The 17676-nt window shown below is 34.9% G+C and overlaps 1 protein-coding gene across 1 annotated transcript in view; it reads left to right on the forward strand.

The window, feature by feature from the left end:
* LOC133537714 (sodium-driven chloride bicarbonate exchanger-like) overlaps positions 1-17676 on the forward strand; it is a 131504-nt gene that overhangs the window by 8088 nt on the left and 105740 nt on the right. The window contains exons 6-7 of the mRNA XM_061878805.1: positions 2126-2928; positions 16154-16362. Of these exons, the coding sequence (XP_061734789.1) occupies positions 2126-2928; positions 16154-16362 (1012 nt within the window). The remainder of the gene's footprint in view (positions 1-2125; positions 2929-16153; positions 16363-17676) is intronic.

A 17676-nucleotide genomic window follows, 5' to 3' on the forward strand; every position in this document is an offset into this window, starting at 1 on the left:
GCAATACAAATGTAGTAATAATGTCAGCATAATTAGCTTGTACCTAATGAAGTGGCCGGTGTGTGCATATTAATTAGAAAAAAAGCCATCTGTGATGAATTCAAATGTTTGCTTCGATACTGAGTATAATTATTGCAATTACAGCTCGTTGAGAAGGCGGCACACGGCCCACATTTGGCATTCTGCCCACAAAATATTAAAGTTTGTAGAAAATATGAAAGTTTTAGAAATACAATTGTGAAGCACAGTCAGCACTGGAGTTATGAAGTGATTGTTACCGAGACTTGACGTGGAATTGAAATAGATAATATTCGAATTGTTGTTGTTGTTGTTGTCTGTCTTTTGCTGCAAGCAAGGCAGCTCATTATAGACGATCTTTGACTGTCTGTTAAATAGAGGATCTTTGTCAGTGGGAGAAATGTCACTCCCTGAAGTTATAAAGCAGGAATGGAGTAACTTTTTACAACATTTTAAGGATGCGTGGACCTCACATTCACCAAAGATGCTCATTTGACGTCATGTATATTTCCAGAGATGCTACATGAATGGAAGCTGCATAATATTACATAAAAGCTACATAATTAATGCAAATTAATTACGCATTTTGTGTCGATGGTTACCTGAAATAAACATGGACAGTGTTTAAGATAAAACTTTTAGCAAATAAATGAAGTATGAAGTAAAATATTTCAAATTAAACTTATAATATATAAGTATTTCAATTTTTTTTATTTATATATATATATTTTTTTTTTTTTAATGTATATATATATATGTATTTATAGATATATACAATACTTAAAAAATATTTTAAACACGTTCATGTGTGACAATTTGAGCCAATAAACGAGTTGCATGAAGTAAAATATTTCAAATTCAACTTAAAATATATATTTCTACATATGTTTTATGCATATATATTTTTATATAATGTATACCTGTATATATGTGTGTGTATGTGTATATATATATATATATGAACAATATATAAAATAATGTATTTAAAAATAGGTAAAATATTTGAAACATTTTCATGTGTGACATTTTGAGCAAATAAATGAAGTGCATGAAGTAAAATATTTCAAATTAAACTTAAAATATATATGTGTATATTTTTTATGTATATATATATATATGTATATATATATATGTATATGTATATGTATATGTGTGTGTACATATATATATATATAATTTATAAAATAATATACTAAAAATAAGTTAATACATGTATATATTTTTATGTACATATATATATATATATATATATATATATATATATATACATACATATATATATGTATTTATGGATATATACAATACTTAAAAATATTTTAAACACGTTCATGTGTGACAATTTGAGCAAATAAACGAGTTGCATGAAGTAAAATATTTCAAATTAAACTTAAAATATATATATTTCTACATATGTTTTATGTATATATGTTTTTATATAATGTATACCTGTATATATAATGTGTGTGTATGTATATATGTACAATATATAAAATAATGTATTTAAAAATAGGTAAAATATTTGAAACATTTTCATGTGTGACATTTTGAGCAAATAAATTAAGTGCATGAAGTAAAATATTTCAAATTAAACTTAAAGTATGTATGTGTATATTTTTTATGTATGTAAATATATATATATATATATGTTTGTGTGTGTGTGTATATATATATAAATATATGTGTGTATATATATATTTATAATTTATAAAATAATATACTAAAAATAAGTTAATACATGTATATATTTTTATGTATATATATATATATATATATATATATAAACATATATCAAATAATATACTTAAACATAAGTGAAACATTTAAAAAAAGTTAATGTATGACATTTTGAGCAAATGGATGAGGTGCATGAAGTAAAATATTTCAAATTAAACTTTAATTATCCCAAAAAATACCGTTAAATCCTGGTCCAATTAAAAGTCAACATTTATTCCGGCATTTCCTTAGTTTGGTTTGAAGATAAATCTGAGAAGCAAAAAAAACAGCGTCGTGTTTACGTGTTTGTCCCAGCCAGCACGTGTTTGGAGACTCCTGCCAGGCGGGGTGAGGGTGTCCCTAATGAAGTGACTGTGTGTGTGTGGCCCCGCAGCGTGTACACGGGCTGCGAGCTGGAGCGCCTGACGCCCTCGCCGGGGGAGTCCCCGCGGGCGCAGGTCCTGGCGGGCCAGCGCTACATGGCCAGCCCCTTCCTGCAGGAGCAGTTGGTCAGCACGTACGCCAAGTCCCGCTTCCACCACCCGGCGGCCGGCACGGAGCTGGCCATGCCCCTGGGCAACAGCTTGCTGTCCGCCCCGCAGCAGAGCGAGGAGGCCCCCATGGGCGGCCCCCCGCAGCGGTGGTTCGTGTCCCCCGCCAACAACCGGCTGGACATCGCCGCCTCGGCCTACGAGGCCGCCGACTTCGCGGGCAACGCGGCCACCTTGCTGTCCTACGCAGCGGCCGGGGTGAAGATGCCCCTGCCCGCCGCCGGTTGCTCCAACCGGGCCCTGGGCTACTACTCGGAGTCCCCCGGCTGGGGCGGGCGCTCGCCGCCTCAGTACTGCTCGGTGGGCGGCAAGGCCAGCTCGGTGTTCCCGTGCTGGGCCAGCAGGAGCAACTGCGTGGCCGAGGACGGAGACTCCATGCCGGGCCTGCGCTCGCCCGTCGCCTCTGAGGACGCCGCCAAGGCCAAGGACGCCGCCTCCGAGTCCAGCTGGATCGAGACGCCCTCGTCCATCAAGTCCATCGACTCCAGCGACTCTGGCATCTTTGAGGCGGTCAAACGCCGGAGACTCTCGCCGTCCTCCACCCCGCTTTCCGACACCGTGTCCCCGCTCAAGTCCGACGTCTTGACCCCCGCGGACGCCGACAAGATCTGCCACAAGGACGCGCCGTACTACGCATTCTATCCCAGCTAAACACTTCCTTCTACGCATTCTATCCCAGCTAAACACTTCCTACTACACATTCTATCCCAGCTAAACACTTCTCATACGCATCCCTCCATCCTTCCATCCGTCCATCCACAGTATACACTACTCACATTCTAATACATACACCATACATGCATACATACATACATACATACACCATATATACATACATACACACACACATACATCCATATATACACCATACACACATACATCATACATACACCATATATACATCCATACATACATATATTCATACATACATACACACATCCATCCATCCATCCATACATACATGCATTAATACATACATACATACATACATACATACATACATACATACATATATACATCCATACATACATAAATACATACATATATACATACATATATACATCCATACATACATAAATACATACATATATACATCCAGACATACATACATACACACATACATACATGCATTAATACATACATACATAAATACATACATACATACATACATATATACATCCAGACATACATACATACACACATACATACATGCATTAATACATACATACATACATATACACATCCAGACATACATACATACACCATGTATACATACATACATACATACACCATGTATACATACATCCATACATACATACATACACCATATTAACATACATCCATACACCATATATACATACATACACACACACATACATCCATATACACCATACACACATACATCATACATACACCATATATACATCCATCCATACATATATTCATACATACATACACACATCCATCCATCCATCCATTCATCCATACATACATGCATTAATACATACATACATACATATATACATCCATACATACATAAATACATACATATATACATCCAGACATACATACATACATACACACATACATACATGCATTAATACATACATACATACATACATGCATTAATACATACATACATACATACATACATACATATAAACATCCAGACATACATCTATCCATACATACATACATACATACATATATACATACATACATACATACATACACACATAAAGTTAATCTGAGGATAGAAGTAATTGTTAATAACCAAAGTGTAAATTCTCCACCACTCCTTCCGTGACTTTCCTCCTGTAAATATAACGTGTAAATACTCTTTCATAAACATTTTGGTGATTTGTGATTGATTGGATATCCCCCATTAAACTATCATGTATGTATGTATGTAGTGTCATTAAACTATCATGTATGTATGTATGTATTGTCATCAAACTATCATGTGTGTATGTATGTATGTATGTAGTGTCATCAAACTATCATGTATGTATGTATGTAGTGTCATCAAACTATCACGTATGTGTGTATGTATTGTCATCAAACTATCATGTATGTATGTATGTATGTATTGTCAAACTATCATGTATGTATGTATGTAGTGTCATCAAACTATCATGTATGTATGTATTGTCATTAAACTATCATGTTTTTTATGTAGTATCATTACACTATCATGTATGTATGTATGTATGTAGTGTCATCAAACTATCATGTACGTATGTATGTATGTATTGTCATCAAACTATCATGTATGTATGTAGTGTCATTAAATTATCATGTATGTATGTATGTAGTGTCATCAAACATGTACGTATATATGTATGTATTGTCATCAAACTATCATGTATGTATGTATGTAGTGTCATCAAACTATCATGTATGTATGTATGTAGTGTCATCAAACTATCATGTATGTAGTGTCATCAAACTATCATGTATGTATGTATGTAGTGTCATCAAACTATCATGTATGTATGTATGTAGTGTCATCAAACTATCATGTATGTATGTATGTAGTGTCATCAAACTATCATGTATGTATGTATGTAGTGTCATCAAACTATCATGTATGTATGTATGTAGTGTCATCAAACTATCATGTATGTATGTAGTGTCATCAAACTATCATGTATGTATGTAAGTAGTGTCATTAAACTAACATGTATGTATGTATGTAGTGTCATCAAACTATCATGTATGTATGTATGTAGTGTCATCAAACTATCATGTATGTATGTATGTAGTGCCATCAAACTATCATGTACGTATGTATGTAGTGTCATCAAACTATCATGTATGTATGTATGTAGTGTCATCAAACTATCATGTATGTATGTAGTGTCATCAAACTATCATGTACGTATGTATGTATGTATTGTCATCAAACTATCATGTATGTATGTATGTAGTGTCATCAAACTATCATGTATGTATGTAGTGTCATCAAACTATCATGTACGTATGTATGTATGTATTGTCATCAAACTATCATGTATGTATGTATGTAGTGTCATCAAACTATCATGTATGTATGTATGTAGTGTCATCAAACTATCATGTATGTATGTAGTGTCATCAAACTATCACGTATGTATGTAGTGTCATCAAACTATCATGTATGTATGTAGTGTCCTTACACTATCATGTATGTATGTATGTATGTATGTATGTATGTATGTAGTGTCATTAAACTCATGTTTTTTATGTAGTATCATTACACTATCATGTATGTATGTATGTATGTATGCATGTATGTAGTGTCATTAAACTATCATGTATGTATGAATGTAGTGTCATTACACTATCATGTATGTATGTATGCATGTATGTAGTGTCATTAAACTATCATGTATGTAAGTAGTGTCGTTAAACTATCATGTATGTATGTATGTGTGTATGCATGTATGTAGTGTCATTAAACTATCATGTATGTAAGTAGTGTCGTTAAACTATCACACATGTAGTGTCTCCCTGAGTGTATGCTCCAGTGATAGTGACACACAAACAACATGAACATATATGTACAGTATGCAAATATGAATATGTACATGACATGTTTTGTGGGTAGCAAAGCAGATGAAAACTTGTGTGTTGTACTTTCATCCGAGTTGTGTTGTTTATGACATCATGGCCACATACTGTACGTGCTTCAAGAAGCATACCTTAATGTAAAAAACATTAATGTATGTTACATTCATGTAACATACAATGTATGTTACATAAACATATTAATTATTGTAGCGAATTAATGTAACATACATTAATATAAAAACTTACATTAATGTAACATACATAAATGTAGCTTATATTAATGCAACATTCATTCATGTAATATATTTATGTAACATACAAGAATGTAACACACATGAATGTAACATGCATAACATGTAACATGCAATAATGTGACACATTTATGTAACATACATTTATGTAACACACATTAATGTAACACACATTTATGAAACATACATGAATGTAACATACATGAATGTAACATACATATATGTAACATGCAATAATGTGACACATTTATGTAACATACATTTATGTAACACACATTAATGTAACACACATCTATGAAACATACATATATGTAACATAAATGTAGGTAACATACATACGTTTATGTAACATACATTTATGTAACATCAATGTTACACATGTTTATGTAATGTGCATTTATATAACATACGATACATTGATTGTTTGTGTAACATACAGTAATTTAACATACATTTATATAACAAACAATACATTTATTGTTTGTGTAACATACAGTAATGTAACATACATTTATGTAACATACATTTACGTACTAAACATTTGTGTAACATACATCACTGTAACATACAGTAATGTAACATACAGTAATGTAACATACATTTACATGACATACATTTACGTAACATACGTTTGTTTAACATACATTAGTGTAATATACATTTATGTAAAAATACATTGGTGTAACATATATTTGTGTAACATGCATTTATGTAACAAACTAATGTAACATACATTAATGTAACATACATTTATGTAACATACAATAATGTAACATACAATAATGTAACATACATTTGTGTAACATACATTTGTTTAACATACATTTGTGTAACATATATTAATGTAACCCCAAATGGAATAAGGGGTAGGAAATGGATGGATGGATGGATATTGATGTAATATACATTTATGTAACATACATTTACGCAATACACATTTGTGTAACATACGTTAATGTAACATACATTTGTGTAACATACATTGATGTAACATACATTTGTGTAACACATCAATGTAGCATACGTGTATGTAACATGCATTCATGTAACATGTATTTGTGTAACATACATTTACATAACATACATTTGTGTAACATACATTTCTGTAACAATCATTTGTGTAACATACATTGATGTAACATACATTTGTGTAACACATCAATGCAACATACGTGTATGTAACATACATTCATGTAACAGGTATTTGTGTAACATACATTTGTGTGCCATACATTTACATAATATACATTTGTGTAACACATCAATGCAACATACGTGTATGTAACATACATTCATGTAACATATATTATTGTAACATACATTTCTGTACCATACATTTCTGTAACATATATTGATGTAACAACTTTAATTTTTTAATTGGCTTTATGTAATTTGTGAGAAGATAAGTCTGTGTTGTGTTGTCATAACAACAATAAATCATGTTACTATTAGCTTTGATTATGATTGTATTTGTTCCACTTTGTTCAAATGAAGATTAAGAAATAATATTTATGATTAGCATTAATATTCCAGGACTCCACATAGTTGGAAACTTCCCACAGCGAAATGAAAACATCCACGATAAAGTTTGCAACTTTTGGTCTCCAATAAAAAAGCCTTGCCTGTACCGGAAGTAGCAGACGATGCGCGCGTGATGTCACAGGTTGTGGAGCTCCTCACATCCACACATTGTTTACAATCATGGCCACCAGCAGCAAGAGCGATTCGGACCGAGAAAGCGACGATTTCCCCATTAATTTGAGCGAGGATGAAAGATTAGTGGATGAGGAAAGTGAGAGTGAAGGACTAGAAAAATAAATAAATAAATAAAAAGTGACGGCTTCAGGCGGCGGCAATGAGAGCGTTTTCAGATGTAATTAGACACATTTACTAGGATAATTCTGGAAGATCCCTTATTTGCTTATTGTTTTAATAGTGTCAGGCTTTTCTCTGACAGTTTGTCTATGTTTTAGTTTTTTCCTCTGCATTTGTCTGTTTCCTGTGTTTAGTATTTCCTGTCTTTTAGTTCCTGTCAACTGCTCTTATTTTGTCAGCTTCCTGTTTTGTTCCCTGAGTGCTGTGTTCCTCCTCAGTGTGTTTAGTATTTCCTGTCCTTAGTTCCTGTCTAGTGCTCTTATTTTGTCAGCTTCCCGTCTTGTTCCCTGAGTGCTGTGTTCCTCCTCAGTGTGTTTAGTATTTCCTGTCCTTAGTTCCTGTCTAGTGCTCTTATTTTGTCAGCTTCCTGTCTTGTTCCCTGAGTGCTGTGTTCCTCCTCAGTGTGTTTAGTATTTCCTGTCCTTAGTTCCTGTCTAGTGCTCTTATTTTGTCAGCTTCCTGTCTTGTTCCCTGAGTGCTGTGTTCCTCCTCAGTGTGTTTAGTATTTCCTGTCCTTAGTTCCTGTCTAGTGCTCTTATTTTGTCAGCTTCCTGTCTTGTTCCCTGCGTGCTGTGTTCCTCCTCAGTGTGTTTAGTATTTCCTGTCCTTAGTTCCTGTCTACTGCTCTTATTTTGTCAGCTTCCCGTCTTGTTCCCTGAGTGCTGTGTTCCTCCTCAGTGTGTTTAGTATTTCCTGTCCTTAGTTCCTGTCTAGTGCTCTTATTGTCAGCTTCCTGTCTTGTTCCCTGAGTGCTGTGTTCCCCTTCAGCTGCGGCTGATTGGCATCTGGCCACACCTGTTGCCAATCAGCCGGCTCCTATTTGTACCTCCTTTGTCTTGTGTCAGTTGCTGGATCGTTGTAGTGTCGTGTCAATGTCATTTTTTACTTGTCATTCCTACCGGTCGTGTGATTGCAGCGTAGCGGTAAGCTATATTTGGTAGATGTTTGTAGCTTACTGTTTTTTGTCCCCTGCTTCCGATTTGTTTGTTCATAGCCCTTAGTTTGTTGTATCCGTGCTTTTTGTTTGTACCCTTTTGGTTTTGTTTTTGACTTTAGTATCTAATTAAATCATGTTTACTTACCAAATGCCTGCCTCCTTCTCTGCATCTTGGGGTTTCGGCACCAAATAACTGTGACAAATAGTGTTTTATTGAGATTGTAGAGGCATACTTGGAGGTCGGATGGCTGCGGTGAGCACGCAGTGTTTGAAGAGAGAAGCCGAGGAGCCAAGGTCACAGCTGTCTTTTAAACAGCTACTGCAGGAAGACGAATAATCCAATGATGTCTCCGGTAAGATATATATATATCACAATTTTCCCACCCAAAAACATGTTGGTTGACGTAGAGAAACTTGTTCACTTGACCGCTCCGTTTCACAACAAACAAAGAAACACCGGCTGTGTTTCGGTGCTAAAGGCAGCTGCCATCCACCGCTTTCCAACAACAGCATTCTTCTTTGACGTCTCCATTATTAATTGAACAAATTGCAAAAGATTCAGCAACACAGATGTCCAAATTACTGTGTGATTATGCGATGAAAAGAGAGGACTTTTAGCCGCTAGTAGCGCTGATCCAGACAACACAAACACGCGACGTTTTCAACAAGAAACTCCGCGGGAAATTTTAAATTGTAATTTAGTAAACTAAAAAGGCCGTATTGGCCTGTGTTGGCTTTCGAGTTGGAAGGGGACATATTAGATCAGCACTACTAGCGGCTAAAAGTCGTCTCTTTTCATCGCATAATTACACAGTAATTTGGGCGTCTTTGTTGCTGAATCTTTTGCAGTTTGTTCAATTAATAATGGAGACGTCAAAGAAGAATGCTGTTGGTGGAAAGCGCTGGATTGCTGCTCCCTTTAGCAACCGAAACACAGCCGGTGTTTCCTTGTTTGTTGTGAAGCTGCGGTCAAGCGAGCATGTTTCTTTACGTCAACCAGCATGTTTTATATATCTTACCGGAGACATCATTGGATTATTCGTCCTCCTGCTGCAGCTGTTTAGAAGGCAGCTGTGAGCTTGGCTCCTCGGCTTCTCACTGAGACACTGGCGTTCACCGCAGCCATCCGACCTTGAGGTATGTCTTTACAATCTCACTAAAACACTATTAAAACAATAAGCAGATAGGGGATCTTTCAGAATTACCCTAGTAAATGTGTCTAATTACATCTGAAACGCTCACACTGCTACCGCCTGGAGCCGTCGCTTTTTCTTTTTCTTTTTTTTGTGTGCTTCACTCTAACTTTCCTCATCCAGAAATCTTTCATCCTCGCTCAAATTAATAGGGAAATCGTCGCTCTCTCGATCTGAATCGCCCTCGCTGCTGGTGGCCATGATTGTAAACAATGTTCAGCTGTGAGGAGCTCCACAACCCGTGACGTCACGCGCACATCGTCTGCTACTATTGAAACGCTCACACTGCCGCCGCCCGGAGCCGTCACTTTTTCTTTTCTTTTTTTTTGTTTTTGTGCTTCACTCTAACTTTCCTCATCCACAAATCTTTCATCCTCGCTCAAATTAATGGGGAAATCGTCGCTCTCTCGGTCTGAATCGCCCTCGCTGCTGGTGGCCATGATTGTAAACAATGTTCAGCTGTGAGGAGCTCCACAACCCGTGACGTCACGCGCACATCGTCTGCTACTACTGAAACGCTCACACTGCCGCCGCCCGGAGCCGTCACTTTTTCTTTTCTTTTTTTTTGTTTTTGTGCTTCACTCTAAATTTCCTCATCCACAAATCTTTCATCCTCGCTCAAATTAATGGGGAAATCGTTGCTCTCTCGGTCTGAATCGCCCTCGCTGCTGGTGGCCATGATTGTAAACAATGTTCAGATGTGAGGAGCTCCACAACCCGTGACATCACGCGCACATCGTCTGCTACTACTGAAACGCTCACACTGCCGCTACCCGGAGCCGTCGCTTTTTCTTTTCTTTTTTTTGTTTTTGTGCTTCACTCTAACTTTCCTCATCCACAAATCTTTCATCCTTGCTCAAATTAATGGGGAAATCGTCGCTCTCTCGGTCCGAATCGCCTTCGCTGCTAGTGGCCATGATTATAAACACTGTTGAGATGTGAGGAGCTCCACAACCCGTGACGTCACGCGCACATCGTCTGCTACTTCTGAAACGCTCACACTGCCGCCACCCAGAGCCGTCGCTTTTTCTTTTTTTTTGTTTTTGTGCTTCACTCTAACTTTCCTCATCCACAAATATTTCATCCTCGCTCAAATTAATGGGGAAATCATCGCTCTCTCGGTCCGAATCGCCCTCGCTGCTGGTGGCCATGATTGTAGACAATGTTCAGATGTGAGGAGCTCCACAACCCGTGACGTCACGCGCACATCGTCTGCTACTTCTGAAACGCTCACACTGCCGCCACCCGGAGCCGTCGCTTTTTCTTTTCTTTTTTTTGTTTTTGTGCTTCACTCTAACTTTCCTCATCCACAAATCTTTCATCCTCGCTCAAATTAATAGGGAAATTGTCGCTTTCTCGGTCCGAATCGCTGTGGCTGCTGGTGGCCATGATTATAAACAATGTTCAGATGTGAGGAGCTCCACAACCCGTGACGTCACGCGCACATCATCTGCTACTTCTGAAACGCTCACACTGCCGCCACCTGGAGCCGTCGCTTTTTCTTTTTCTTTTTTTGTGCTTCACTCTAACTTTACCCATCCACGAATCTTTCATCCTCGCTCAAATTAATAGGGAAATCGTCGCTCTCTCGGTCTGAATCTCCCTCGCTGCTGGTGGCCATGACTATAAACAATGTTCGGATGTGAGGAGCTCCACAACCCGTGACGTCACGCGCACATCGTCTGCTACTTCTGAAACGCTCACACTGCCGCCACCCGGAGCCGTCGCTTTTTCTTTTCTTTTTCATTTTTTGTGCTTCACTCTAACTTTCCTCATCCAGAAATCGTTCATCCTCGCTCAAATTAATGGGGAAATCGCCGCTCTCTCGGTCCGAATCACTGTGGCTGCTGGTGGCCATGATTGTAAACAATGTTCAGATGTGAGGAGCTCCACAACCCGTGACGTCACGCGCACATCGTCTGCTACTTCTGAAACGCTCACACTGCCGCCACCCGGAGCCGTCGCTTTTTCTTTTCGTTTTCATTTTTTGTGCTTCACTCTAACTTTCCTCATCCAGAAATCTTTCATCCTCGCTCAAATTAATGGGGAACTCGTCGCTCTCTCGGTCCGAATAGCTCTTGCTGCTGGCGGCTCACATTATAAACAATGTTCAGATGTGACATCACGCGCACATCGTCTGCTACTTCCAGTACAGGCAAGGCTTTTTTATTAGCGACTAAAAGTTGCAAACTTTATCGTGGATGTTCTCTACTAAATCTTTTCAGCAAAAATATGGCAATTTCACAAAATGATCAAGTATGACACATAGAATGGAGCTGCTATCCCCGTTTAAATAAGAACATCTCATTTCAGTTGGCCTTTAAGATACTTCTAGAAGAATACATTGATAACTAAATAAAAATCATTTTAAGTTTACACATGTTGGCTTTGTTGTTGTTTTGTTTATTTTGACCTTTGCTCTATCTTCTCTCATTATTTTTCTTGTTCTTTTTCCCTGGTTTGATTTATTTATTATGTGATATTTCTTCTTATGTTTTGATTTCTTGTAATTAAATATTAAATGCATGTTTGTTTGTTTACTCTGCTTGTTTTGTTATTGTCAGTATGTTGTTGTTGTAAATGAATGCACATTAAAAATGCATGTACAGTAGACAGTGTACAGTAGACAGTGTACAGTAGAGTATTACAGATGCAATAGTAGGGTGTGTTGCTCACGCTTGTTAGAAAGGGTGCAGTGCCAGACATCACCAGCAGAGGGCAGCAGCTGCACATGTTTTCATCTCAGAAGCTGCCTCCATCCTCACAAAGGTCAGTCCGGGGTCAGATGAAGGACACGCTGAAGTCCGAATAGACGACAACATTTATCTGAATATAACCTGAATAAATATTAGACATGTTTGTCACAAATATGTTGGTTGGAAGCCAGTCTGGAATGTTCTCCTCCTGCATGAAACATGGACGCTGACTGACAGACTGTTGACTTTTATTTAAGATTTTTTAATGGAGAGTAACTTGTAGCTAAGTTACATTTAATGGAGGGTAACTTGTAGCTTAGTTACATTCGATAGAGAGTAATTTGTAGCTTAGTTGCATTTAATGGAAAGTAACTTGTAGCTTGGTTACATTTAATGGAGAGTAACTTGTAGCTTAGTTATATTTAATGGAGAGTAACTTGTAGCTTAGTTACATTTAATAGAGAGTAACTTGTAGCTGTGTTGCATTTAATGGAGAGTAACTTTTAGCTTAGTTACATTCAATAGAGAGTAATTTGTAGCTTAGTTGCATTTATTGGAGAGTAACTTGTAGATTAGTTATATTTAATGGAGAGTAACTTATAGCTTAGTTACATTTCATGGAGAGTAACTTGTAGCTTAGTTACATTTAATGGAGAGTAACTTGTAGCTGAGTTACATTTAATGGAGAGTAACTTGTAGCTTAGTTACATTTGATGCAGAGTAACTTGTGGCTTAGCTACTTTTAATGGAGAGTAACTTGTGGCTTAGCTACATTTAATGGAGAGTAATTTGTAAATTAGTTACATTTAATGGAGAGTAACTTGTAAATTAGTTACATTTAATGGAGAGTAACTTGTAAATTATTTACATTTAATGGAGAGTAACTTGTAGCTTAGTTACATTTAATAGAGAGTAACTTGTAGCTGTGTTGCATTTAATGGAGAGTAACTTTTAGCTTAGTTACATTCAATAGAGAGTAATTTGTAGCTTAGTTGCATTTAATGGAGAGTAACTTGTAGCTTAGTTACATTTAATGGAGAGTAACTTGTAGTTTAGTTGCATTTAATGGAGAGTAACTTGTAGCTTAGTTACATTTAATAAAGAGTAATTTGGAGCTTAGTTACATTTAATGGAGAGTAACTTGTAGCTTAGTTACATTTAATAAAGAGTAACTTGTAGCTGTGTTGCATTTAATGGAGAGTAATGTGGAGCTTTGTTACATTTAATGAAGAGTAACTTGTAGCTTAGTTACATTTAATAAAGAGTAATTTGGAGTTTTGTTACATTTAATGGAGAGTAACTTGTATCTTAGTTACATTCAATAGAGAGTAATTTGTAACTTAGTTGCATTTATTGGAGAGTAACTTATAGCTTAGTTACATTTAATGGAGAGTAACTTGTAGCTTAGTTACATTTAATGGAGAGTAACTTGTAGCTGAGTTACATTTAATGGAGAGTAACTTGTAGCTTAGTTACATTTGATGGAGAGTAACCTGTGGCTTAGCTACATTTAATGGAGAGTAATTTGTAGATTAGTTACATTTAATGGAGAGTAACTTGTAAATTAGTTACATTTAATGGAGAGTAACTTGTAGCTTAGTTACATTTAATAGAGAGTAACTTGTAGCTGTGTTGCATTTAATGGAGAGTAATGGGGAGCTTTGTTACATTTAATGAAGAGTAACTTGTAGCTTAGTTACATTTAATAAAGAGTAATTTGGAGTTTCGTTACATTTAATGAAGAGTAACTTGTAGCTTAGTTACATTCAATAGAGAGTAATTTGTAGCTTAGTTACATTTAATGGACAGTAACTTGTACCTTAGTTACATTTAATGAAGAGTAACTTGTAGCTGAGTTACTTTTAATGGAAAGTAACTTGTAGCTTAGTTACATTTAATAAAGAGTAATTTGGAGCTTAGTTACATTTAATGGAGAGTACCTTGTAGCTTAGTTACATTCAATAGAGAGTAATTTGTAGCTTAGTTGCATTTAATGGAGAGTAACATGTAGCTTAGTTACATTTAATGGAGAATAACTTGTAGCTTAGTTACATTTAATGGAGAGTAACTTGTAGTTTAGTTACATTTAATGGAGAGTAACTTGTAGCTTAGTTACATTTAATGTAGAGTAACTTGTAGCTTTGTTACATTTAATGAAGAGTAACTTGTAGCTGAGTTACATTTAATGGAGAGTAACTTGTAGCTTAGTTACATTTAATAAAGAGTAATTTGGAGCTTAGTTACATTTAATGGAGAGTACCTTGTAGCTTAGTTACATTCAATAGAGAGTAATTTGTAGCTTAGTTATATTTAATGGAGAGTAACTTTTAGCTTAGTTACATTCAATAGAGAGTCATTTGTAGCTTAGTTGCATTTAATGGAGAGTAACTTGTAGCTTAGTTACATTTAATAAAGAGTAATTTGGAGCTTCTTTACATTTAATGTAGAGTAACTTGTAGCTTAGTTACATTTAATAAAGAGTAATTTGGAGCTTCTTTACATTTAATGTAGAGTAACTTGTAGCTTTGTTACATTTAATAAAGAGTAATTTGGAGCTTTGTTACATTTAATGGAGAGTAACTTGTAGCTTAGTTACATTTAATGTAGACTAACTTGTAGCTTAGTTACATTTAATAAAGAGTAATTTGGAGCTTTGTTACATTTAATGGAGAGTAATGTGGAGCTTTGTTACATTTAATGAAGAGTAACTTGTAGCTCAGTTACATTTAATAGAAAGTAATTTGTAGATTAGTTACATTCAATAGAGAGTAACTTGTAGCTTAGTTGTATTTAATGGAGAGTAACTTGTAGCTTAGTTACATTTAATAAAGAGCAATTTGGAGCTTTGTTACATTTAATGGAGAGTAACTTGTAGCTTAGTTACATTCATTAGGGAGTAATTTGTAACTTAGTTGCATTTAATGGAGAGTAACTTGTAGCATAGTTATATTTAATGGAGAGTAACTTGTAGCTTAGTTACATTTAATGGAGAGTAACTTGTAGCTTAGTTACATTTAATAAAGAGTAATTTGGAGCTTTGTTACATTTAATGGAGAGTAACTTGTAGCTTAGTTACATTCAATAGAGAGTAACTTGTAGCTTAGTTACATTTAATAAAGAGTAATTTGGAGCTTTGTTACATTTAATGGAGAGTAACTTGTAGCTTAGTTACATTTAATGTAACTGTCGAGCTTTTCACTTACAATTTGGTTATGTTTTGTTTTTTCCTCTGCAGTAGATAGTCCCAGCTGGTATGTCTGGTCACCAAGTCCAGTAGTGATCATGTGACCAACACGGACAAGTCCAGTAGTGATCATGTGACCAACATGTCCAGTAGTGATCATGTGACCAACATGGACTCTCCCTCACTTGCTGCTGCTGCCTCTCACACATCACATCAGTCAGTGTACACACTCACTCATCTCCGCCCAGCACCACACCACCTGGACCCTGGACCTTGGACCCATGGACACCCAGCAGGACCAGGATGTGCAGGACCAGGATGTGCAGGACCAGGATGTGCAGGACCAGGACTTGCAGGACCAGGACCTGCACTTGCAGCCGCTGCTACACTCGGTAAACACGCCTCTTGCCTTTTGCACTAATAACTATTATTGTTGTTGTTGTTGTTATTATTGTTTATTATTAATTATTATTAGTTATTTATTAAACAACTGACTGTTGTTGTTATTAGTGTTGTTATTATTATAATTGTTGTTGTTATTTATTATTATATTTCAAAATAACTGACTGTTGTTGTTATTAATATTATTGTTTTTATTACAATTGTTGTTGCTTTATTATTGTTGTTATTAACATAATTGTTATTATTATAATTGTTGTTATTGTTATAATTATTGTTGTTATTATTATATTTCATTAACACTGATTGTTGTGATTTTTATTAGTATTGTTGTTGTTATTAATATTTTTGTTTTAACTTTTATAATTGTTTTTTAATGATAATTTGTGTTATTATTATAATTGTTGTTTAATATTATAATTATAGTTGTTATTATATTTCATGTCAACTGACTGTTGTTGTTGTTATTATTATTAATGTTGTTATTATTGTAATTGTTGTTGTTTTTATTATTAATGTTGTTATTATTGTAATTGTTGTTGTTATTATTCTTAATGTTGTTATTAGTGTAATTGTTGTTGTTTTTATTATTAATGTTGTTATTATTGTAATTGTTGTTGTTATTATTCTTAATGTTGTTATTAGTGTAATTGTTGTTATTATTATTGTTGTCAATATTATAATTGTTGTTGTTTAATTACAATTTTTGTTATTATAACTTTTGTTGTTATTATTATATTTCATGTCAACTGATTGTTGTTGTTATTATTATTGGTGTTATTTTTATAATTGTTGCTGTTTTATTAAAATTGCTGTTATTATTATACTTATTGTTGTTGTTATATTATAATTATTGTTGTCATTATCATATTTCATGACAAATGACTGTTGTTGTTATTATTATTATTGTTGTTATATTTAAATGTTTTGTTGTTGTTATTATTATAATTATTGATGTTTTTATTATATTTCATTAAAACTGACTGTTGTTGTTGTTGTTATCATTGTTATTGTTTTTATTACTATTGTTAATGTTGTCATTATAATTGTTGTTGTTTTATTGTAATTTTGTTCTTATTATAATTGTTGTTCTTATTATAATTATTGATGTTATTATTATATTTCATGACAACAGAGTGTTGTTGTTATTAGTATTGTTGTTGTTATTATTATTACAATTGTTGTTTTATTACAATTTGTGTTATTATTATAAATGTTGTTATTATTACAATTGGTTTTGTTATTATTATATTTTATGACAACTGACTGTTGTTGTTATTATTATTATTGTTGTTATAATTATTATT

Source organism: Nerophis ophidion, linkage group LG19 (assembly GCF_033978795.1).
Source record: "Nerophis ophidion isolate RoL-2023_Sa linkage group LG19, RoL_Noph_v1.0, whole genome shotgun sequence".
Lineage (NCBI taxonomy): Eukaryota > Metazoa > Chordata > Actinopteri > Syngnathiformes > Syngnathidae > Nerophis > Nerophis ophidion.